This window comes from Melanerpes formicivorus, unplaced genomic scaffold (genome assembly GCF_026170545.1).
Source record: "Melanerpes formicivorus ecotype bairdi unplaced genomic scaffold, bMelFor1.0.p_v2 SCAF_4, whole genome shotgun sequence".
NCBI classification, from domain to species: Eukaryota; Metazoa; Chordata; class Aves; order Piciformes; family Picidae; genus Melanerpes; species Melanerpes formicivorus.
Window position 1 is genome coordinate 17,948,359 of NW_027142356.1, and position 26,684 is coordinate 17,975,042.

Consider the following 26,684-nt stretch of genomic DNA (forward strand, 5'->3'; position numbering starts at 1 on the left):
ATGACATAGCTGCCATCGTGGAAACCTAGTAGGATGACTCTCACGATTAAAGTGCTGTAATCAATGGCTACCAGCTTTCCAGAAGGGACAGGTGTGGAAGAAGAGGTAGTGGGGTGGCCCTCCATATTAGGGAGATGTATGAATACTTAAAATGTAATGATACTGATAGGGTTGAGTTTCTATAGGTAAGAATCAGGGGGAAGGCAAACAAGGCTGATATTGTGGTGGAAGTCTGTTACAGACCACTCAACCAGGATGAAGTAGCAGATGGAAACATTCTATAAGCATCTGGGGGAGGTTTCATGTCACTACCCCTTCTTCTTATGGGGGATTTCAACTTCCCAGATGTCTGCTGGAAATACAATACAGGAGAGAGAGCAACAACAGTTGAAGATACCTTCCTGATGCAGCTGGTGAGGGAGCCAAGCAGGGAAGGTGCCCTCCTTGACCTGCTGCTTGTGAACAGAGAAGGACTTGTGGGTGAAGTGACAGTTGGTGGCCATCTAGAGCATAGTGATTATTTGAAATTATAGAGTTTGCAATTCTTGGGGAAGAAAGGTGTGGGGGTTAGCAACACTGCCACCTTGGACTTCCAGCTGTCAGACTTTGACCTGTTCAGGAGACTGATTGACAAAGTCCCTGGAGAGGCAGTCCTGAAGGGTAAAGGAGTCCAGGAAGGTTGGACATATTAAAAGAAGAAAGTCTTAAAGGTGCAGAAACAGGCCAGAATGAGACTTTCACAATTCAAGAAGAAATGGTCAGTGACCTGCTACACCATTTAAACATGCCCAAGTCTATTGGAGCAGGATGGGTTACAGCCAAGATTACTGAAGAATTTGGTGGATGTGCTTTCCAAGCTTTCCATCATTTACCAGCAGTCCTGGTTATTTGGGGAGGTCCCAGTGGACTGGAGGTTAGCAAATGTGACACCCATCTACAAGAATGGCTGAAAGGAGGATCTGGGGAACTACAGGCCTGTCAGTCTGACTTTGGTGCCAGAGAAGGTCATTGAGCAGATCATCTTGAGTGCCATTATGCACTATATACAGGACAACCAGTTGAACAGGCCCAGTCAGCATGGTTTATATGCTTGATGAACCAGATCTTACTTTAATAAACCTTCAACACTGTTTCTCATAGTTTTCTGAGGAAAAAAGTATCTACTCATGGCTTGGATGGGCATGTGCTCTGCTGGCTGGACAGCCAGGCCCAAAGAGTGGTGGTGAATGGAGCTAAATCCAGCTAGTGGCCAGTCTCAAGTGGTGTTCTCCAGGATTCAGTATTGGTTCCACTTTACTATTAACATCTTTATCAGTGACTTTGATGAGAAGATTGAGGAAGTTTGCAGATGCCGCCAAGTTAGGAGAGACTGTGGATCTTTTTGATGGTAGGGATGCTCTACAGAGGGACTTGAACTGGATTGATGGACCATCCCTGGATGTGTCTAAAGCTGTGTAGACATGGTGTTTGGGGATATGGCTTGGTGATGGGCTTGGTAGAGTAAGGTTAATGGTTGGATTCTGAAGGTCTTTTCCAACCTAAATGATTCTGTGATTCTATAAGGGACAGGTGCAAACAGCATTAAAGCAAACGTGTATTTGCATGTCTGTAGTAATGCTTTATTCAGTCATACTGAGATATACTTTCAGAAAGTACCTCTTTAAAAAATATTTAAGACTCTGTGTCCAAGTTGGAAATATTGTAGCCACAGGAGAAAAAGAAATGTATAATCTGAGGTGTAAGAGATGAGAAAGAGAAGGGGAAAAAACTCTTAAAGGAAGAAATCATGCTGCTAGAATTAAATAAAACAAGACATTTTTTTTCTCATCAGTGTGGAAGGGAATAGGTTCTTCCAGAGCCTATTGTCTGTCCTATATTAGAGCCTATATTTGGGATTTTATAAGACTGAATGATAAACATATGCTTACATGGAGATATTTTTGTACTTGCTTCATTAATCATAGAAACGGAAATGTTAATTAGAACTAGGGATAAAACCATATTCCTGCCAACATTTTTTCCTGTCTCAAGAAAGATTTAATATGAGCAAATGTATAGCACTGCATAGGGTAGGGATCTCATACAGTTAGTGTTTTGTGTGTAGTTTCTGTTCTATTTAAGAGTTTTATGCAGTTTTCAAAGTTGATCTTCACATTCCTTAATAATCTTCAGTGTCACCAGCACAGATAGCAAGCAAAGCACTCTCATAATGCCCTGAAGCAAAATGCTGCAAGAAAAAAAAAAACCCCAAACATTACTTTGGATTATAGCAAAAATAAAAAAAGGTAAAGTGTCTTTGCACTGGTTTCACAGTCTGCTCTCACAAGTGAAGGCCTCTCCCATTTCCAAGGTGGAAAGTAACACAAAAAAAATCTCTGGCTTGACATAAGGAGTTTAATAAGATGATAACATGTACAACTACCTTATCCTAATTTCTCAAGCAAGGGCAGAAAAATGCAGAAGCAGCACTAGAAGCCAGCGACTCCCCCACCCCCAATCCACAGCCAGTCGAGCAGAAGAGACCAACAACCCAAACCTGGAAACAGAAAGTAGCAACCAGAACAGGAAGCCTCTCATGTTAAAATCTGAACTTCAAGCCCCATGATGTTTTGCTCCAGCCAGCATTTTCATTTTGAAGCAGGCATAATAGCAGCATGGGTTTGAATATCATCAGCAGATTCAACACAACCCATGACAGTCACAGATAAATTACAGTCTACTAAGGTTTCCTGATATTTTCACAAGTTGATTCCTTGGTCATTTTGTCTCAGCCACTTGACACAGTCTGTGGGGTGCCAGTGCCGAATATATGCAAAAGTGTGTAAAAACTTACTTTAATGTCATGAAAGAGTGATTTCCCATATCTCTCTTTGTATCGCTGTCGTATATTCATCAAATCAATCTCACTCCTGGAAATGAGAGTCCTTATAACTGTTTTATTGTGAAACCCGAAGTCCTGGGAAGAAAAGAAGATGAGAGGAAATCTGGCAGTTGGACAGTATATGTTTACCTAGCTGTATATGTTCACATTAATGTTCAAAAGACAAGCCAATTAATTAGGCTATCTGTAAAGATAACTGAGCTTTGAAAGGAATCCAAACATTCAAAGGTTTTGTCCTACAGAGTTTTCATATACTTAACAGAATTAATGTTACTGAATATCATGGGCTGAAACTTTTATAAATTAAAACCTGATGAACTTTTCTCAGTAGTTTTAGGTATTCAGTTTATAGGTAACTTGTGGCTGTTGTGGAGTCCATTCAAACAATAATGAAACCAATGATTATTTTTTTTCACAACTGCTGCTGAATGTGAATTCAGTGGGATTGTAAATTATTTATTTAGAACGTACATAGCTTGTATTCAGCTGTGTTTTAACTGTTCCTAAATACATTTTGATACTGTAATTGTGTGGAGAATGGGGACATCTAGTGGCAGTAAAAGTAATCAAAACCGATTTAGGTTTGGGATGCCTGATGACCCATTCAGATTGTTTAAAGATAAATTGTAATTTTATTGATTAGCCATTGACACAGAAATCTTGTTTACACATATAAAAACCCCAAACAACCCCCCCCCCCCCCAAACCTCAACAACAACAAAAAAAACCAACAACACAAAAAACTGCATATAGAGAATCTGATATGTTTGATGTCTGTCTTAAAATCTTTTATATAAAAAGTCATGGACTATGATTTCAAGCATTACAATCTTATAATCTTAGAGTGGTAGGGGTTACAAAGGACCTCTGCAGATCATCTAGTCCAACCCTGCTGCTAACACGGGTACACCTAGATCAAGTTGCTCAGGAATGCACCCAGGCCGGTTTTGAAAGTCTCCAGAGAAGGAGGCTCCACAACCTCTCTGGGCAGCCTGTTCCAGGAACGAAGTTTCTTCTTAAGTTCAAGTGAAGCCTCCTGTGTTCCAGTTCATATCTTTTGCTTCTTGCCCTGTCTCTGGCCACCAGTGAGAAGAGCCCAGCCCCACCCTCATGACCCCCAGCTAAAGGGCCTCATGACCCCCAGCTAAAGACCTCCAGGCTAAAGAGCCCCAGATCTCTCAGCTTCTTCTCATAATAAATAAATGTATAAAAAGCTTTTTGTATAATCTAGACATAATTTGGCTGCAAAACCAGACAGTATTTTAAATTCTTGTATTTCTTTTGAGAATTATCTGTTTGTTAAAACATTTTGAGAAAATAGATTAAAATATTAATCAAAGCAAAATGCAAATGTATATTCTTAATAAAGAAAAACTTTTTCCTGCATCACATACATCATCTGAATATAACATAGAATAAAACTATCTATGTGATATTTCTTAAAATTAAAAATGAGGTTTTAACTTGAAAAGTGGTCTTGATACAAGACCTTTGAGTAACTCCTTTTTTTCTTAGCTGCTATTTCCTGGTACTTTTGCCTTAAAAAATATACTCTATTTTTTTCTATAACATAATGCCTCATTATTTTCACCGATGAATGAAAACCAAAAGAAAATGTCTTTAGTGACCTCTTGTAGGAAAAATGTGTAGGTGGTTCTTTGCATTTCCCCACATTTCTTCTTGGCACTCACTTGTTTTAGTATGTTAGCACTTACACATAAAGATAAAAGAACCTGCATACAAACACTGAGTCCCACAAGAAAATGTCACCATTTATTTTTATGTAACTTTAAGTTATGATTTGATTTTTAGTGATAAGTATTAAATCTCTAGAGATAAAAGTCACATAGCAAGAAAAGTGCACATTCTACATAGCAGAGGGAGATACTATCCATAAAAGACAGATTTTCAATTTAAAAAAAAAAAAATGACAGAGTTAGCAGATGAATATTTTTTAAGGCATCTAAATATTTAAGCTTTTACTGTTACTATTAAATCATAACTATTGCTCTGGTGCCACTGCTTTGAAATGTGCTCTTGTGGCCCCAAGAAGGCCAATGCCATTCTGGGATGTATTAGAAGGGGTGTGGTTGGTAGGTCAAGAGAGGTTCTCCTGCCCCTCTACTCTGCCCTGGTGAGTCTGCATCTGGAATATTGTGGCCAGTTCTGGACCCCTGAGTTCTAGAAGGATAGGGAACTGCTTGAAAGAGTGCAGTGCAGAGTCACAAAAAATTTTTAAGGGAGTGGAACATTTTCCTTATGAGGAGAGACTGAGGGAGCTGGGGCTCTTTAGCTTGGAGAAGAGTCTGAGGGGTGTCCTCATTCATGTTTGTAAATATGTAAAGGGTGAATTCCAAGAGGATGGAGCCAGGCTTATCTTGGTGATGCCCAATGACAGGACAAGGGACAATGGGTGGAACATGAGGCATAGGAAGTTCCATGGAAACACAAGGAAAACTTTTTACGCTGTGAGGGTGACAGAGCACTGGAACAGGCTGTCCAGGGGGCTATGGAGTCTCCCTCTCTGGAGATATTCATGACCTTCCTGGGCACATTCCTGTGTGATCTGGTATAGGTGATCCTGCTCTGGCAGGGCAGTTGAACTAGATCTTTCGAGGTCCCTTCCAATCCCTAACGTTCTGTGATTCTGTGTGATTCTGTGAAATTTATGTATGTACTAACAATTTAAAAACATGTAGTGGTTAAATGGACTTATTTATGAATACTTGTTCATGAATAATCAAGCAAACAAGAAAAAATGGAGAAGCTACTTTTTATGGTATGTGTAGAAGAGGGATTACTTACATGAATTGCAGTATAAAGCCTGTAAGCAAAGTAGGAAGGCTTGTCACGAACGCAGAGAACTAGGAAAGAAGAGTTGCAACAGGTAAGCAGAAGATTATTATACAATAATTTTTATTGACACTTGGCTCCTTGAAATATAAAGCTAGGTAATGCTGTCTATGACTCAGCTTATAATTAAGCTGCAAGTTTTCCCAAGTATATTTTTACTTTGCAAAGTCTGGTACTTAATTTGGGTGGGTACTCATTGCTGTTGCACTGAAGAACTTATTAAATGTCAATGAATGTGCTCACATGACTTTTTTGGTAGAAATGTTATTATCCTTATTCTATAAATAGAAAACAAAGGCATAAAAAACTTGGAACTTGTTTATATACCACTGAGTCTGAAAACTTTGCCAATTATTTAATGTGCATAGAGTCAGTTATCATTGATCACACAAAATTTGGTATCAAATAAAGAACAGATACTAGTTCTGCTCAGTTAGAATCTAGTACTGCAGACATACTTTTTCAGATTCACACAAACAGTAGTAGTTCTAAGATTATTTTCTAATTAGCTCTGAAAATTGATTTACACATTATAGGAGAGTAAAACGGATAAAAATATTAGAAAAGTAATATTCTTGATTCATCAATGCTATACTAGATATTTATTAAGAAATCACTGCTAGTATAAAGGAATACCTTTACATTACCTATTGCAACCAGTAATTCTTGAAAGTATCCATCATAACATTCATTAATGGCTTCTACTATGTCTTGCCCAGAGATATTTTGGAACTCCTGGAAAACTTGGGAGAAAAAAAAAAAAAAAAAAGCAGCAGCTTTGTTTTATTCTGGTTTGTTAATAATGATCAATTTGCCCTTTTCTTCTTTTTTCTTTTTCTTTATTTTTCCCCCTGCTTCCCCCAGTACTATAACTATTGAGTTTACTTGTTTTCCCTCTTTATTTTCTGTGTTTCATTATGTTTATATTCCCCAGGTAAGCTAATCTAAGTGAACAGCCTGAAGCCTGCCTTCCAGGATGTTCTTTCTCTGGGGTCTCTAGTATACAGTATATAATGAACGCATGGCAAAACCTTTGTTTCACAGGAAGCTTCTGTAAATTTTCTAACTAGCAACCTCTGTTTATGAAAATGGGAAGAATGTCATGTCTTTAAGACAACTTCCTTTGTCAGCTTGTCTAAGACTGGTCAGAGATTCACAATTGTGACAAGAAGCTATGGCATGACATGCTTAACATTTCAGTATCTAGACATGGACACTCTCTGAATAATGCAGGTATCCAGACTTAGGGAAGGAGGAAAATTTTCAACTCACTGCTTACTACAAAACATATGTAGGACTACATCACAGGCAGAGTTCTCAAATCTCTGTTACAGAGAGAGTAGAGTATGAGAAGATTGCTTACATTATGTTCATTGTATCATCACTAGCCTTACAGATGTCATGACAGAAGAATTAATTTGTTGATCCATGACAGCAAAGTAGTTCTAAGTTACTGTTATAAATGGGTATAATAAATACAGCTGGCTGCACAGTGATAAATTTGTCACCAAACAGACTGTTTTTCCACAGCAGAGCAAAAGATATCTCAAAATTGTCACCAAACAGGCACAGCAGTTTTCTTTTCTGCAGTTGAAGATCTGGATGATCTCACATAAATTTCTTGCAATCTGTAATCATGTCTGATTATGGATTTAAAATAAATACATAAATAAATAAAAATCCCACTGTAGAATAGAATAGAATTAACCAGGTTGGAAAGGACCTATGAGGTCATCAAGTCCAACCTATCATCCAACACCATCTAATGAACTAAACCATAGCACTGATATATTTATGTATGCATGCTCATTATGGGCAAGTGAATGCAGATCCTGAAGTTCTCCATTCAAAACCTTTTTTGAAACTTTCAAGGAAAAACTTCCACAGAGGAGTGTGTTTTCACATACAGACATTCATTGAAAATACTCCATCTGCCTCTCTTAAGGTGTTTCCACACATAACAAAGAGCTAGGGAAAAATGAAGAAAATATTAAAGAAAAATCTGCCCCATCCTTTCTTTGGTCATGCATGCTCTCTTTTCATAAGGCATCCTGATGGCTGTCTGTTGTATCTACAGCTGTCTGTAGTCATCAGAGAAAGTTAATTTTTGCATTACATCCAAAATCCTGTTAACATCAGTGGGAGTCTGAGAACTCCAACAATTCACATTTAGGTTTCAGGCTAATACCCCGCTGCACACTGAGCTTTTTGGTATGTAAACCACGGCTTATTAGCAAATCAGATTTCTTCTTTCCAATCTGTGTTCAAACAGCTGAACTGCTGAATTACCCATCCACAGCTGCTGGTAGCTCTTGTTGCAGAGGATCATTTGCAGCATATTTTTGTGTTCTCCTGTTTTGTGCTGACATGCTTCCCACAGAATCTAGTATACCAGAAAAAAAAAGGAGGAAAATGCAAAAAGATTTTAAGTCTTAAATAAATTTTTAATGTTTATATTTGTAATTTTTTTTAATGTTTGAGATGCTCACATCTGACTATATTTACCATTGCATCTTGAGCAGCTGTAGAAGGGTCTGCATATCCTTCCATCCTTGTTCCCTGGGGAAAAAAAAGGTACATTTTCCTCAAAAGTTAAATTCTAAAAGACTATGGGAATATAAAGTTGTCTTTTTATGAAGGTCTGTTTCATTTCTTAAGATAACATATGTGGGCTTTTAGATTGGAACAGTGTATTCAAAGGTTGAATTCACAATTGTGGAAAATATATTCCAATTTGTCAGGTTATGTCTTCATTTCCTCTAAGAAGGGGAACTCTGGAATGAGAAATGGTCTTATGAGAGAAAAAAAGGGAGGAAGTGGATAACCCTACCCTATTTTCAGTCCCATTCTAAATAAGCTTTTACCTTGCCACCACCATCCCACCACAATTTCCACTGCTATGGATGTTATATTGCTTACTATAATGTATAGTATACAAAGAAAAAGAATAAGAGTAATATTTACCATTCACTAATTATTTCTTACCAATATGCAAACTATAGGACCAAATACATCAAATAACAGAGATTGTGACTGCTCATAATCACTGTCTAAAATTAAGATCCAAGGCTAGGAAATTTTTAACAACTTTGATACATAAACAAGAGAAGAATACTTCCAATTTCCCCATACATTTAATAGCTTTTCAGTTACACAAATCAAGCCAGAATTGTTAGAAAAATAAAATAATTGTAAATTTATGCTTTGTTGTTTTTTTTTTAACTGTAGTCATCATGTAAGATACAAATCAGCCTTGGTTGCAAAACTCTTAATGATCTCAAGCTGCATGTAATCACTGCCTTAATGATACATGTTTGAAGCAATTCAGTTTAAAATTTACAGTCATTTTACCCTATATGTGAAAGGGAGGATTAAAATTGCATATTTGCTGTCAACTTGTAGAATGACTAATTTGTAGCTCTTTCCTGTTAGAAATATGATTTGATATTTTAGTTAAATTGTACAAATTTCACACAGTGGAATTCCTAGTAACAAGTGCATGCAAAAATACTGTGAATTAATATAGACAAACCCCATAATGTTTAAACCAGAGAATTATTTAATACTTTCTTTTAGAGTTGAATGTGGATATATCTCCATTGTTACATAATTCCTAGACTGGATTATGAACCATATATTCTAACGTCAGAGAAAGCAGAGTTTTTAAAAAGAAAATCTTATTTGCTCATTCAGGAAGGCTCCTTTTGAGATGAGACAGACTGAGCAGAGGAGTATCTAGGGACTTAATCAATAAAATGGTCTGCTGACCTTTGCCACCATCTGAAAGCCAAATTCAAAGCAGATGAAGCAAGTTCTCTTCTGCTTTTCCCCCTCTCTTGTTTAAAAGTGTGGCCCTACTGAACAAGCTTTAACCACAGTCACCATAAAATGGAAGACTTTTCCAACAGTAACAGAAGTTATTGTGAAGTTTTTTAGAAACCTAAGTTACACAACTTGTTTTTACAGTACCTGAGCGAGGTTCATGAGTGTATCTCTGAAGTGACCTGAAGTCTCAGAATCAATATCTTGTTGAAGATCATTATTATATTCTATGTTAAACCAAAAACATAATCTAAATCACAAGACAGCATGCTCTGAATAGTCCTATTAAAGGTTGGCAAGCAAAGGCTGAATAAGTAATGTGCAAATATTTGTCCATTTTCTACCGTGATTGTTTCACAGTAACCTGTGCAGGGTTCTACATCGACCTAGTCATGGGTCTGGCAGGTCTCTCTTGGCCCTGCCAGAAGGCTCTGCCCTCCTTGGGGCCCTCAGCTACTGCCTCACCTTACCTATCAACCCATCATGGGTACAGCCACACTGCTTCTGCTGCTGTAGGGTACTTGGAAATGACCCTTCAAGGCAAGTGAGCAGTGTCCAGTGTCAGTAAGCACTTCTTTCAAGGAAAACAGCTTACATACTTTTTTTGAATAAAGTGTGCAAAAGCTTCTGGAAATCTCCACATGTGGCTCCCTGATATGTCAGATGTGATAGGCAGCAATACATCTTACAAATTCTGTGATGTATTTTCGACTTTAGACATTTTGCTTCAGCCTTTTGTACATAGTTATGGGAAAGCAGGGGGAAGGGAACAGACTAATACTGAGAAGTTATTTTTGTAGCGCAGTCTGTTCAGGTCTGCTAATAATCCAGAGCACGTATAGTACATCTGCTACTTGTAAAAAATATTACGCATTAGGTAGGCTTCTTTCATCTGGAAGATCTCCATATTTGATCTTGAGGCTAATATGTCAATTAGACATTTTTCTTCTGTGTCTACTCCCTGTGTGGAAAGAAGGAAATATGAAAAGATGTTGTTAGTAGAAACCATAGCTTTTAGGAAAAAAGCAATGCTGTGCTTATCAGAAGTAACCGAAGAATAGCAGCTCCTGCTGGAGCAATGCAGAGTGCACTTTGCATAGGCCACCCATTTTACTAGACAATGACTTTAAATTAGTAGTAGAACCCTGTATTTAAAATATATTCCTTCTAAATCTGCATTTCAGCATGTACATTAACAAGTGGGGAATAATGCAAGACTAGTGTTGGCAGAGACAGAATGGGAAGAATTGCAGAGTTTCACTAAGAATTTAGAAAAATCAGATGCCAATATGGAGCATACATCTCTAGCAAGTGTTCAGGTAAGCTGAAGTAGATGTGAGCACAACTATTATATTGTGCTTCTATCTTCTTTTATCTATCTATCTATCTATCTATCTATCTACCTATCTATCTATCTATCTATCTATCTATCTATCTATCTATCTATCTATCTATCTATCTATCTCTCTATCATCTCTATCTATCATCTATCTTTTTATCTATCTTTCTGTCTATCTGTCTATCTATCTGTTTGTTTAAAATGTTATAATCTATAATCTCTACTGTGGAACTGGATGTTTAAAGAAGCTTCACAGACATACATAAACACCTATGCAGTGTTGCTGAGTATTCTGCATTGGGAATAATGGGAGACCATGACATTGAGTCTGAGCTGGGAGACACATATAGCCTTTTTTTTTAATTTGATCTTATGAATCTAGGTCAAGACAGTATACTATAAGAAAATTTAACTTTTGATTTAGGAAAAAATATAACTGTCCCAATGTTGTCAATGATTTCAGTAAAAGTCATGCTTCCAGTGATAACAATGATATTTCACAATCCTTTTCATGCCAACTGTAATTAAAAATATATCAGTAGTTCTAAAAAGTGCATTAGTTTAAGTATATGAAGGGCAAGATAAAACACTGCTAATATTTTCTCTCTCTTTTAAATATGTTTGGTGAGAGGATTATCAAAATATGTGAGATCACCTTTCTCAGAATCATATAATCTGTCTTATTTGTGATGGTGGGCAGTAGCAAATATTCATGGAAAGCAAAGGAAAACACTGTTGAGCTCCAATACGCATTACCATCTTCCAGGAATTTGCAATTTAGGACTTTCCTGAGAATTTGCCAAGGATTATTATTATCAATACTCAACAGTAGACCTGTTTCCTAAGAATTTATTGAAGTTCTTTATGAACTGATTTGTGCATCTGGCCTTCACAGTACCCTGTGGGAATCAATTTCAACATTTAATACATGATCTTTAAAGAAATATTTTTGTTTGTTTTGAAAGTTCAATTTTTAAGGAGCACAAGGTCAGGCCCTGGGAAGAAAAGGAAATCACAAGGAGTGCTTGCTCATTGCTTTGTCATTGAGTAATTTGTAGGTATTTATGTAAAGGAATATTCTGCTAAAGAAATACTGGTATTTTGAGAGATGGAGGCTCAGTGTGTGGTGCTGGCTGTTTGAATTAATTTTGTTTGTAACATACATAAATGCTTACAGGATCATGGCCTTACATTTCCCTCTATAAATATTTACTCCTTTCCCAAGTTTGCCATGGGTGTTAAACGAGTTGCATTTGTTACATGACAAGGATATTATTTATGCTGGGTTTAGCATAACAATGAATGAACTTCATATATCACTATTTCTAATGACCTAGTGTGCTATATAGTAGTACACTCTTCCAGCATATGAATTTCTAGCAGTTTGTCAACCATTTAAATGTGAAAAATGACAAATTTAACATATGTTTAGTACTTCAAGTAGTGACTGCAGCTCTAAGTAATTCTGAATTTGACAAGAACCTTCAAGGCGTGCCAGAGCTCATGGGCATCATAGGAGGCAGGTGGATACATCAAGCCAACCATGACTTCTTTGAAGTGATGAGAGAGATTCTCTTTTAGGTCTGTTATCAGATCCTTGAAAAGAAAAAGAAAATGTATAGACAGGATTATTTCAATGGTCACAGTTTATGAAGACAGCTTAAATAAAGTATTAGTCATTTTCTCTCTGAATGAATGAAGATGAATTGTCAAAGATGAATTCTGGCTAATATTAAGAAAAATACTCTTTAAATGGTGTGTGTTTCTTTAATAGTTTGGATGAGATGACAGCAGATAGGCAAGCAAAGAGACCACATAGGATTTATAGAATTGTGTAATACCATGTTGGAAGGGATTTTAAGGGTCATGTGGTCTGAACTTTCTTGTCAAAATCAAGATCTAGGTAAGATAGCCCATCATCCTATCCAGATGAATCTCAAAGATGTCTGATGTTGAGACAATGGCTGACCAACTGCAGTAATGGAAGTATAAAATGGCTCTGTCATACCCTGCCATACATGTCTCTGTACGCCTCAGCAATCATGAGCCGCTGTGAGTTGCAACGCTGCGTTAGGACATCAATCAACACATCTTTTTCACAGCCTGTAAAGGAAACATGGCACACTTTAAAAAGTATTGTTATTTACTTGCGTTTGTGATTACTCCTATTTTATTCAAGAACATTAACCTAATTTCATGAAAAAAATAGATAAGCAGATTAATACCCCACTGGCATTTACCACCGTCAGTTGTATCTGCTGCTCTTATGTAGAGTATCACAGTATCACAGTATCACTTAGGTTGGAAAGGACCTCGGGGATCATCGAGTCCAACCTATCAACACAGACCCCATGACTAGACCATGGCACCAAGTGCCACATCCAATCTCCCCTTGAACGCCTCCAGGGTCGATGACTCAACCACCTCCCTGGGCAACCCGTTCCAATGCCGAATGACTCGCTCGGTGAAGAACTTCCTCCTCACCTGGAGTCTGAACCTCCTCTGGCACAGCTTGAGACTGTGTCCCCTCGTTCTGGTGCTGGTTGCCTGGGAGAAGAGGCCAACCCCCTCCTGGCTACAACCACCCTTCAGGTAGTTGTAGAGGGCAATGAGGTCACCCCTGAGCCTCCTCTTCTCCAGGCTAAACAATCCCAGCTCCCTCAGCCTCTCCTCATAGGGCTTGTGTTCAAGGCCTCTCACCAGCCTTGTTGCCCTTCTCTGGACATGCTCAAGTGTTTCGATGTCCTTCTTAAACTGAGGGACCCAGAACTGGACACAGTACTCAAGGTGTGGCCTAACCAGAGCAGAGTACAGGGGCACTACGACCTCCCTGCTCCTGCTGGCCACACTATTCCTAATGCAGGCCAGGATGCTATTGGCCCTCCTGGCCACCTGGGTGCTGGTGTAATTCTAACAAAAAGTGAAGTAGTTTGTTATTATTTGATGCACCACCATCTCTCAAGTTCAATGTGTTTGAAACCATCAATAAAAGGTAGACTTTAATCTATTCAGAACTAGGCACATTGGCAGAATTTGCCAGTGAGCCTGGGAAGTCATCAATGATCCTTGAGGTCTCTTCCAACCTTAGCTATACTGTGATACTGTATGTACCATTGATATTGATTAAATTGTCATTTCAAGATTAAGGATTTCTTTCATGGGGATGACAATTTATGGTCAGACCATTTGCTGAAAAACTAAGGCTATGTGTTTTCAGAGGAACTATATAAAGTAAGTTATGAAGTTTAAAAAAATATACTATTTTAACCAATTTCCAAGAGCATTTTGTGGAAAGTTACTTATGATCTTTTGCTTGATGGCTAGAGCATGCTTCTAAACTTCTGTAATGAATCAGTATTTATGGCTTATGAAAAAAGGAAATAATGATTAACATATTCTGAGAATTATTTTATCATTTAAAATAATGGTTTTCCATCCTTAAAGTTGGATTTTGCAATTTCAGGATGCTGAGCATTTTAATGACATTCCATCACGTTTGTATCTCCAAATGTAAATCAATTGACTTTATCACACTTGCAGCAGAGATGCATTAGGCTGAAAAGTGTGGGAATCATCTGGATCTGAATGGAATAGGGTAGTATCTCAAGTTTCTACCAGTTGTTGTCATACAGATGCATATATATATATGGTGTTACACATATATGTAATGTTACAGATACATATTCTGTACCTGCTACAGCTTTGTTAGGAAGATTTTACTATATAATATAGAACTGACTGACAGGTCTCATTTTGACACAAACATAATTGGGCATTGAATACTTTCTTTTATTTTTTTTTTTAAATTGTCAGAAGAAATCTGTATTTCCTCAGTATACATCAGATTTTGTTCTCTCTGTTCTGGATTAGCTAGCCACAATTGCGCTAGTTTTTCAGCAAGACATAGAATAGAATAGAATAGAATAGAATAGAATAGAATAGAATAGACCAGGTTGGAAGAGACCTTCAAGATCATCGCATCCAACCTATCAACCAGTCCAACGCACCTAATCAATTAAACCATGGCACCAAGCACCCCATCAAGTCTCCTCCTGAACACCTCCAATGATGGTGACTCCACCACCTCCCCAGGCAGCCCATTCCAATGGGCAATCACTCTCTCTGTAGAGAACTTCTTCCTAACATCCAGCCTAAACCTCCTCTGGTGCAGCCTGAGACTGTGTCCTCTTGTTCTGGTGCTGGCTGCCTGGGAGAAGAGACCAACCTCTGTCTGTCTACAACCACCCTTCAGGTAGTTGTAGAGAGTAATAAGGTCACCCCTGAGACTCCTCTTCTGTGGGCTAAGCAACCCCAGCTCCCTCAGTCTCTCCTCATAGGGCTTGTGTTCCAAAACCCTCACCAACTTTGTTGCCCTTCTCTGGACATTGATTTAATATCAAATTTCCATCAAACCCATAAAATGGAATTGTTTCTGAAATTCTGCATAGGAATCTGTTTTTACTTTCCAGAAAATAATTATGACTAGGTGTCTGTGCAGTTTATGTAGTTTCTACAGTAAAAAGCTAAGAAGGATTCAGAAAATATTTATAAACCTAAACAACTTTATTAATTTGTGTAATACCGCTGATATCAGTAGGAGAGCGTATGTAACCAAAAGGTTTCTCACAAGAATGAATGTTGTGTGCAAGATTTGGGGTCAGGATGTCAGTCATTGTAAAGGTTATGGACACTTAGATTCCTCTGAAGCAGAACTTTTTATTTTGCCAATTGTCCTTGCATTTTTCCATGTACTTTGATAGGTAAAGTGAAAGTAAGGTTAAGGTACCTGTATTTACAGTATTTAATGAAGAAAATCATATCTACATTTTCATGTTAGCAACATTGCATTAAAAGTAGGGATTGAAGTTTAGCAGGATGTTTACAACTTTTCATCTGTAGCCAATTTAATAAAAAAGATACTTCAGATTCCTCTTGATCAATAATACTCATTGTGGTTCACTTGACATTCAGTATGAGTCCTCACATTTTCATTACAGAAACTGAAAACAGAACACAAGATTTTGTGATGTACAACCTTGTGAAAAGCCCAAGGGGTATGAAGATTCTGATACAGAAAACAATTTTAATGTGAGGAAAATGTTTCAGAGTTGAAAAAATAATACAAAAATCAATATTCTGACTCTCAGCAATATCAGTGATGCTCAACCAGGAAACACTAAAGTACAGAGGAAAATACTTTGGTGAGCAATCCTTTTTTTTTTTTTTAATTGTTTCTAGATGGCTGATTCAAACCTTAAGAGTCTCTGGTAATAATTGTTGAAGTTACAATTAAAATCCTTTCCCTTCTTGGCCTTCCCTGTAGTGGTATAGCACAGAATTCTGGGTTTTTAAACTTATTTTCTCAAGAAAAGCTTTTATTACTGTAAGTGTTGTTGAAGGGTTTATATAAATCTTAATTACTTCTTAATTCGTGTAAATGCAGCTGCATTATTTATTTGGACATCATAGGGTGTCTCATTGTGATACTTAATGTGTTATTTTATGTTTTAGAATCAGTCAAGATACTTACTAATTCCCTGTAGGGCTCCTCCTAGCGACTGGGCATCCATAATAGGATTAAAATTTGGAGCAGGAAGAATCGTTCCCTGTATCTGCTAAAGGAGAAAGTAGCCTTTAATTGAAGCGCTTTACATCTATTAACACTGTATATGTAATTATGGTGAAAATCAACAGTCATAACATTGAATTGTCTTTGCCTCATGGGGAGCAGGATGCAAAATTTAAAACTTATGAATCAGAATTTACACTTGCAGTAAACCCTTGAGGAAGCTACCCTTAGTATGAGTTAGGCCTGGAAAACAGTGAAATTTTAATACCTTTTTTTTTTTCCCACCCTTCATTAAAATATAAACACATTTTTGTGTTTTCTCTTTCCCAAACCTTTTTCTGAAATTACTATCTTTCACTGTTAATCCACTGATGTTTTTCAGTATTTGTGGTATTCTTCATTGTATTTCTAATTTGAAAGGACTTGTGAGAAAATGACAGATAAGATACATAAGTTGCTTATAAATCTAGTTATTTTTTAAAGACAGGATGTTACTGCTAAGCATGAGATAGCTTTCTGATATGTCCTGTAGAAGGCCACACCATTTTTCTAGTTACTTTGTGACTGATTAAATTACTGTCAGTTCGTTCTCAGTGATACTTTACTTCATGTGCATCATTTAAATACAAGGTTCTGTTATTACAACTGAACATAAAATGCATAGATCTTTTTTACTTATTAAATCAATCAGAAAAATAATGAGGGGAAAAAAGAGATATAAGTACTGGACATAGAGAAGACAGTAAGACTATGCCCATTTTTGTTGCTGACTCATCCTTAAGATATGCTCCATCCTGTCTCCTTTGTCAGCATGGGAATTGTCTGTGTATCCTGGGCCTCATCTGTCACTTAGCATATATCTTGAGTAAGGCCCTGCAGATATTAACCTCAGAAATTGAGAGTTTATGTCCTCATGATGTCCCAGTACTTACAATACATATACTTCTTCAAATGTCATTCACCAGAAGCTTCCTAGGCACATGCCATTTGCAAGTGTGGAGTTTGAGTGCCATTTGGCCAAATGACACAGGAGACTTCACTTTTCCCCCCACCTTGCTAGCATGTCAAATAGTGCTGACCTTAGTTAAATTATCATTCTCCACAGCTCAGGAAAAAGAAATAGCTGGTCAGATGGACAAACCACTCCAAAGCTTACTGATAAACAAAATTGTTATGGAAAAAAGTCTTGGATGACACTGTTAGAATGAAGAATGAAAAATATCTCTTCATATATACTATGATTTAAGATAAAAAGTGGGCTTAGCTTTCTGGCTGTGATTTATGCTTCCAAAAATATCTGTGGCATATAAAAAGTCATAGGGACTTGAGAGGAAAACCAAAACAAATCCAAAACACGACACATCATTAAGTGTTAGAGTTACTAAACCAGAAAACATTTAGAGGGGAATAATTATAAAGATTAGTAGGATGCAAATGGACACAAGTAACCGATAACATGATTCAAAGACTTTGAGCCTTCACATTAAACCAAAGGTAGAAAGCACAAGCATATCTGGCTTTCAGTTAAAGTGCTCTCTGAACTTGCCACAGCTCTTGCTGCTCAGAAGGGTGATGGTGTGGAGGGCATATGGGACCTGTGCCTTTATTTTGTGGGTCTTCATCCTCGCATCAGCTTTGAACAGGTTCAATTACTGTAAAGATTAGTTCTCTCGAAATATTTAATACATTTAGGTTTGTGGTGTCACAAAATGAACTACCAAATCACTGATTTTTTTCAGCATTTATGATACTTGCACTAAAACCAGAAATAAGTTACTAACTTAGTGAATGCTCTAAAGGTGGATTCCTAAAGAAAGCTCACCTAAAGCAGGTTGCAGAGTGATGTGATTATGATTATGATTATTATTATATTTTTAAATTTTTTTTAATTTTAATTTTATTTTATTTTAGTGCAGTATCAAATTATTTGACTTCTGTGTGATATTTACTGTGGAAGGCAAAACCAAGGAAGTGGATAGGTAGATAGTTCAGTGGAGACAGAGATTGATTCTTAGATGCTGCAGTGCTGTCTGTCTCTGAAGCAAGTCCTGTAGAGACAATCCATATACCTGTGTCCTGAAGGGTCAAGCCCCCAAACACACCCTAGCCCAGACAATGGGCTAAGCACCTGCAAATGTGCTAACCTGGACAGTTCCTGGGGTCCAGATAAACATGTACCATGTGTAATTAATTTTGTAACACAGCTGTGGACTGTGTGTGTCCCTGGCCATGTTTGGATATGCCCTATCTCAGAGGTCCACGGTTCTGTGTTACCAAAGGGCATTAGTTGTCTTGGGACAGTATTTAGACCAGCCAAAAAGTCAGGCAACTTGCCTTGTGCTCACCCAGACCACAACAAGAGCCAGTTGCTGCCTGAGTAGCAGCTGAAGGGCCTGCACTAACAGGCAACAACTACACCCAGGCCTTGCACCTGGACCAAGGCAGAAAGGGGAAAAGCTCCAAGAGAATTGAATCCCAGAAGAGGCTACAGCCCAGGGATGGAGCACACAAGAAAGAAGCCCTTAGCCCTCTCTGAGCTAAGGTCTGAGCTAAGGACTGTTCAAATTATAGCCAGAGCTTCTGGGAGGTAAATTTACAGATAACAATAAGTTGGGAGCCAGCGTTGATCGCCTTAATTGTAGGAAGGGTCTACAGAGGGACTTTGAGAGACACGATTGATGGGCCCAGGCCCATTTTATGAGGTTAAACAAGGTGAAGTGCATCTGAGTCCAAACAATCCTATGCAGTGCTTCAGGCGAGGAAGAGTAGTTGGAAAGGTGCACGGTATAGAAAGACCTGGGGGTGTTGATTGACAGTGAGCCATCAGTGTACCCAGGTGGCCAAGAAGGCCAAGCTTCCTCACTTCTATTGGGAATAGTGTGTCCAGCAGGACAAGGGAAGTGACTGCCCCTCTGTACTCAGCACTGGTGAAGCTACACCTGAGGCACTGCATTCATTGTGGGGCCCTCACATGCTCCATTGAGCTGCTGGAGCAAGGCCAGAGAAGGGCAATGAAGCTGATGAAGAGTCTGGAGAACAGGTCGTATGAGGAGTGCCTGAGGGAACTGGAATTATTTAGCCTGGAGAAGAGATGGCTGAGAGGTTACTTTATCACTCCCTGCAATTACCTAAAAGAAGGTTGGAGCAAGGTAGGTGTTATGTCTCTTCTCCTCAGGATGAAAGGAAATGGCCTCAAGTTGCACCAGGGAAGGTTTATAATGGATATTAGAAGAAATTTCTTCACTGAAAGGGTTAGAAAACACTAGAGTAGTCTCCCTGGGGAGGTGGTTAAATCCCCATCCTTGAAGGTGTTTAAAAGACACAGTGATGTGGTGCTATGGGACATGGTTTAGCATTGGACTTGGTAGGCTTAGATAATCATTGGACTTAATGATCTTAAATGTCTTTTCCAACCAAGATGATTCTGTGATTCTCAGATTTAATGAAAGATTATGTAGTTTTAAGTTGAGCTACAATAATCTCCTGTACTGAAAGACAAATCTGGAGGTCATGGCTGGCATTTTGTTTTGCAAAGGTTTCTTATAATCTTGTCATGTTTTAGAAGCATATGAAGTTACAAAATTATTTGCTCACCATTCCTCAAGAAAATAAGGAAATACATCAAAGCAATGCTCACCTCGGAAAGTGGGGACTCTGCTTCCAGAACCTAGGGCCCAGGATGCAAAATCATGTTTTGCCCCAAAATTATACAGCACTATTATGCACTACCTGGCATCAGTGTTTATCATTGTACAAATTGAGGTAACAGAGCAGTAGAGGCATTTAACAACTGAATGAAGTTACAACAGATTGAATTTTGATCACAGAGCAGGCAACTACATGGGAATAGGTTGTTCCCTTCCATTATCTTTGGTTAGAGAATTTCTATGGCCCTGTTATGAAGCAAGACATTTTTAGGGTTGATTGAACATCTGAGTGTAGTTACAAGTACTGCTATTTCACTTCATTTCTACTGAAGTCCACTGTGACTGACTAATAACACCCTATAAAAGAAGAAGTCACAGAGGAGCTGGGCAAGAGTAGTGTGGCTTTGAAGCTCAGAGAATAATTCAGGGTGTGGCTGACCACAGCTCTTTTAAAGAAAGATAATTTCATCTCATAGAATCACACAGAATTATGGAGGCTGGAATAGACCTCTGAGATCATCAAGTCCAGCCTATGACCTAACACCAACACATTGAGTAGACCACATTACTAAGTGCCACATCCAGTATTTCCATAAATACTGCCAGGGGCAGCAACTCCACCACCTCCCTGGGCAGTCCATCTCAACACAGAGGGGACTGCAAGTGGCCTTTGTTTTAGATAAGCAGCTTTCGTGGTTGCATGGATGAACTGGTGGTGTAGATGTGTGACCGTTTGAGGCTGTGCCTTTAAGAAAAAGACAGCACTGGGACACTCTGGCTGAATGTTTTGTAAACAAAAGACAGGTCTAAATGAATTTCATTGGTAGATTAGTAGAATGCAACTTTAAGTTTTGAGTGCGACTGGGACTTTCCTCAGTTCACTCTTCCCTCCTCCCTTTCCAGCTCATCTGCTTCTAGGCTCTCTGCCAGACTGACCTTGGACAGATAAGCGTGTGGTCTACTAACACTTTGCTTTAATTTATAACTGCTTTTATTAACAATTGCCCTTTTCCTCTCTTTCTAACCCTCTTTGGGGAAAAAGGGGAGAGAAGGGGGTACAGGGGGGGGAACCCTCCTCAGCAGAGGAGGGAATTTCGTTCCTGTATTATTTTTCTTTTTGCTTTGGTGTATATTTCTGTGTATATATTGTAAATACTGTAAATTGTGTATATATCCTGCATTCCCTAAAAATTGCTTGTAAATATAGCTTTCCCTTTTGCTCCTCCGGCTGGCTAGCTGTGCAAACAGAACAGACTTCTGTCATGCTAGTGGAATAAATCAAAACAATAAAAGGGATTAAAAAGAGCCTGTTGGTAAAATCTGAGACTGCTTTTATCAAATTATGGTGTATAAAGTTCAGGCAATTCAGTCTTGTGATGGCAAAAAATAATCTAAAGTGAGAACAACCTTCTAATAATATTTGTTCAGTAAGTCATTCTGCTGATAACATTCAGACTCCTTAGTCTGAATGCTTCCTATACAGAATATTTAGTAAAATAAAATGCTCACTTTATTAGCTAAGTACATGCTATGAGCTATACTTTTGAAAAGAGATCTTTCATATGCAACTTTATTTAAAAAAAAGTATATTGATTCATTGTAAGTTTATTGCATGTGTTACATTTAATTTGAATATGAAGGAATACTTTTAAACATAGGAAATTCTTTCTCCAGAGCCTCCCATTTTCCCCTGTATATGTATTTTAGAGAGGTCACAAATGTTGTTTTATCTAATTCCTGGCAGTTTTACCTCTGTGATTCTGTGGGGTGCCATAATCTGCATGTAATCTCTGATAATGACGTTGCCCCGAATTGTTGAAACTGGTAGAACTGCTGCTGTTAATATTTTGTCAGTTTCATTCCTGATCTTGGGGGACTCCATCCTATACAGTTGTTCTTATATAACATGTGCAATTACTAATAGGTAAAATAAAATATAAAGGAGATTATATATATATACACACACATATATTTTATATATATATATATAAAAAAAACAGAGAAGTAAAATTTGAAAGTAATACCTCCAATTCTTTTTTTAATGTTTCTTATCTGAGTTAATGGTATATTAATGTTGTGGGATTCCTTAAAAAATATCTTTAAGTCTCAAGTGTGCTTTTAAGTGTTGTTCTCAGCCTAACCTTGTATTTAAGAATAGAACAGAAGAAATTAATGTATCACAGTATCACAGTGTCGCTTAGGTTGGAAAAGACCTCAAGGATCATCGAGTCCAACCTATCAACACAGACCCCATGACTAGACCATGGCACCAAGTGCCACGTCCAATCTCCCCTTGAACGCCTCCAGGGTCGATGACTCAACCACCTCCCTGGGCAACCCGTTCCAATGACGAATGACTCGCTTGGTGAAGAACTTCCTCCTCACCTCAAGTCTAAACCTCCCCTGGCGCAGCTTGAGACTGTGTCCTCTTGTTCTGGTGCTGGTTGCCTGGGAGAAGAGGCCAACCCCTTCCTGGCTACAACCACCTTTCAGGTAGTTGTAGAGGGCAATGAGGTCACCCCTGAGCCTCCTCTTCTCCAGGCTAAACAATCCCAGCTCCCTCAGCCTCTCCTCATAGGGCTTGTGCTCAAGGCCTCTCACCAGCCTTGTTGCCCTTCTCTGGACACGCTCAAGTGTTTTGATGTCCTTCTTAAACTGAGGGACCCAGAACTGGACACAGTACTCAAGGTGCGGCCTAACCAAAGCAGAGTACAGGGGCACTATGACCTCCCTGCTCCTGCTGGCCACACTATTGCTAATGCAGGCCAGGATGCTATTGGCCCTCCTGGCCACCTGGGCACACTGCTGGCTCATATTCAGGCAGCTGTCGATCAGCACACCCAGGTCCCTCTCTGTTTGGGAGCTCTCCAGCCACTCCGACCCCAGCCTGTAGCTCTGCATGGGATTGCCGTAGCCAAAGTGCAGCACTCGGCACTTGGACTTGTTGAATGCCATCCCATTGGACTCTACCCATCTGTCCAGTCGGTCGAGGTCCCTCTGCAGAGCCTTTCTACCCTCTAACTGACTAACATCTGCCCCTAACTTGGTGTTGATGACCTAACCACTCAGTCACATTTAAGTGCTGCTTTCTCGCTCATGACTTGACAGAAAGAATGATTTTTCTGTTTTCTTTCTGAGTCTTATCTGAGAAAACTGCCAATGCTCCATGACCAACTTTATCTACAGGAACTAGCAGACTTCTGGGAGGTAACATTTGCATGGGCTCCAGACTACATGTCCCCATTCTGTCTGGATGACTCAGCAGGGAAGTCTGCTCCACCGTTTGGGATCTTGTGAGCTAGTTCATACAAATCCCTAATTTCTCTGCCTTCCTATCCCACAACAAATGGAAATGGGAATAAAGAATAAAAGTTTACCCAACTTGAGAATCTATCACAATACTTTTCAGAGAAAGCCTGTAATCTGTTTTTCATGTCATTGCTGAGATCAGTATGTACTTTGCTGTCTGGAGTTGCTTTTCTGCCCTCTTACTTCTGTGATTATGGGGGGAAAAAAGAAAAAGGTTGAGGGGAGGGCTAATCAGTAATCAGTGTGTGCTTGTATATCTAGAAGTAGAGGAACTAGAAATACAGTATTCACATAATTTATTCTGGAATATTTTGGTGTGATTTAGAGGATCAAACTTAGGAATTTACATTCCCTCTTTGCTGAAGCAATCCTAATAGCTGAATAATATAGAACAATCACATTAAATTATGCCTAAAATAGCTGGTGTAAACATCTCTCATAGTTAAGATTCTATGTGTTGGGGTTTTTTTAATATATAATACTATTCCATTATTATTACAAATGGAATAATTACCAGTTTTAATGACTTTAAAACAAAAGACATTTTCTATATTTTTTTAATATTATATTGCTATTAATATCAGGCAACATACTATATGCAGATGTAGTAACAATTATATAAGTAGAATTGGTCTCAAATCAGTAGAAGAAAAGAAACTGAACTTCTTAACTTCTCCAGCTGAAATGGATCTATTAGCTTTGTCAGGTGGCATTCTTCCTGTCTTTCTTTGATTGTCAGGAATATATTATACATAGGAATTAAAAGAGAAAATAAGAAACAAAGAAGGAAATCCCTTTTCAGTTCTTAACTGGTCTAATAAAGAATGAATGATCCCAAACTGCTGAAAACCAAACACTTTAGTAAAACCCATACAATACCTAATACTTTAGAAAAACAAACATATGCCATATAATTTCATAGGAAGAAATGCTTAACTGATGTGATTGGAATAATTAGTACAATTGTATTCCCAGATAAGTAAGGAAAAAATGCTTATCCTTCAGAAAATTAAATATTGATCTTTAAATTTACTGGTAGTGCAAAAACATTTGAAAGGAGTGAATCATTATTCCTGTTAAAAAGAATTAAAAGGATAGGGAAGTCCTTAATGAACATAATTATCAGTATTACATGTGCTGAAAAGCATTTGGCATTTCGCTGTAATAAGATGGTAACTACAGCAGCTTTCAGAATGGAGCTTTGAAATTGCAGTATGAACTTTTATTTTCTTGAAGAGCCCTAATGCAACCATTTAATATGTCGCTACAATTTATTGATGGGAAACAATAATTGATAGCTTTTCCTGTGTTATGGGTCTTCTAGACGTAGCATTTCTTCCCTTTAAAATATTTTTCACATTGTGAACAAACCCAAATGTTTCTAAATGATAAAGCTATGTCGTTACTTCATGCAGTTGCAGACTGTCTTGTGAAAATGCAAACCTACAAAAATAGTGCCATGAATCTTCTGAACAACTCACATTTTTATTTTTAATGCAGTCAGGAGATAGTGTGCAATTTTATGTCTTGTGTAACAGCTATGAGCAAGTATATAACCCACAGAGTCTCACAAAGAGATAAAAGACAAATTATTTTGTCCTGAAAGGCCTAAAATTATGGGAGAGAAACTGATAATTTTTTGTATTTTAATCTTCATTTTGTACACTTCATATACACTGCAAATAACACCAGAATTACAAATAAATTAACTTCACCTGAGATTAATTTCTACCAGTAAAGAGAAATGGGTCACAGCATGTATGATGACAACACAAAAGCAATAAAATTTTTCAATGATTTCAGAGAACAGATCATTATCGTTATACTCACATAATCTCCACAATACATTTTGATCCAAGTCTTCAAGTTCTATTGAGAGAAAGTAATATCTTTCTTAGAATAAATCTAATAGTTCAATAGACAAAATTTTTAACTCTTTTGCTATATCTGACAATTGAGAGAAACTATCCTATCAAACTGGTACCAAGTACTTTAGGCTCCAGGGTAACAATGAAGCATGATTACATCCTGGTACTATACGTCCTTAGCTTTTATAGATTCACTGTATACCTAGCGATTAATCATATGTGAATAAGCATGGTTATAACCTAAGTAAACAGTCATTAGCACGACACCCACTGTTCTGCTGTGTTGACTTAAAGAATCAAAATTCAGCTAATCACAGACTGAAATTCTCACCTGCAGAAATTGCTCATGTTAATAATTTACTTTTCAGATTGGGTCTGTTCTGGTTCCTTTTTAGCCTGTGCTGTGCTCATCACATGTATAAAGATGCTTTATAACCCTTGTTACCTGGAGTAATGAGGGCCAATCCTTGGGCCTCAGTGGAATTGTGTAGATGAGGGTCTTTTTGTGCAAGTTACAATTTGCCTGTAAAGAGCTATAAAAAATCATGTCATATTGCTCTATTCAAAACCGTGTACAAAATCCAAACTATCCAACTGACAGCAAACCCACATTTTCACAACTAATAGGGTGTATTTCCCCCATTAATGATAAGTATTATTGTGATAAGCCATAATTAGGAACATAAAATAGATGCAGAATCAGTCTATATATCCCCTAGTACAACTTGAATGGAAGGCACAGGCTACCAGTATTCTGACTGGCTACCACAATAGGGAGGTAAATTTTTAGCAATAGTTGGACGGTAATAGTAGCTCAAAATTTGATTTCAATAATTTCAAGTTTTCTTGGTTTTCTTGATGTGTTTTTCTCTATTATAATTATACCAAGCATTTCAGTCTCTGTGTCTCAAGTGTTTTTCAAGGACATCTGGGAAATAGAATCCCACTGAGCAGCTAAGCAAAAGGATCCATGAAGGATCTGATCTGCCTGGCTGGAAGAGGGCACATATGAGGTGCTGAAGGTGGTCCCTAGAGTAGGATCCAGTCTCCTGGCAATACACGTTTTGAAGCAGTGATAAGAATGAGAATATTTTAAGCCTCTCTTTTTCAGACTCTAATTGTAGATGCATTTCCTTTCTGTGACTGAAATTTAATACAGTAATTTAATCTTCAATACAACACAAAATGGATTAAGTTTACAGGATTACAATAATGTTTTAGCTTGCTCATGTCAAAACCTTCAGTAATCAGGAACCATGGGATGTAAATAAGTAGACAAAAATTGCTGTTCTATGAAGTATTAATTTCTGACATACAATGAGAGGGAAACACTTAACTGAACTAGACTGTGGTTTTAATGAATCTTTCTGAGAAAAGCTGTAAGAGAGTCTAGAGA

General features: G+C 37.9%; 1 protein-coding gene across 2 annotated transcripts; it reads right to left on the minus strand.

The window, feature by feature from the left end:
* Positions 1–1,125: 1,125 nt before the first annotated feature.
* ANXA10 (annexin A10) lies at positions 1,126–25,423 on the minus strand. 2 transcript variants are annotated; one of them, XM_068171115.1, is made up of 12 exons: positions 25,251–25,423; positions 16,426–16,507; positions 12,904–12,998; positions 12,378–12,491; positions 10,427–10,517; positions 9,704–9,783; positions 8,240–8,293; positions 8,024–8,117; positions 6,382–6,477; positions 5,687–5,745; positions 2,834–2,956; positions 1,126–2,227 (listed from the first exon to the last, which is right to left on the minus strand). In XM_068171115.1, exons 1-12 carry the CDS (start codon positions 25,266–25,268, stop codon positions 2,159–2,161), a joined length of 975 nt encoding a protein of 324 aa, XP_068027216.1. In that variant the 5' UTR covers positions 25,269–25,423; the 3' UTR covers positions 1,126–2,158. The 2 variants fall into 2 exon arrangements, with proteins under 2 accessions (XP_068027216.1, XP_068027214.1); XM_068171113.1 differs by having other exon boundaries at positions 16,426–16,510.
* Positions 25,424–26,684: the final 1,261 nt, after the last annotated feature.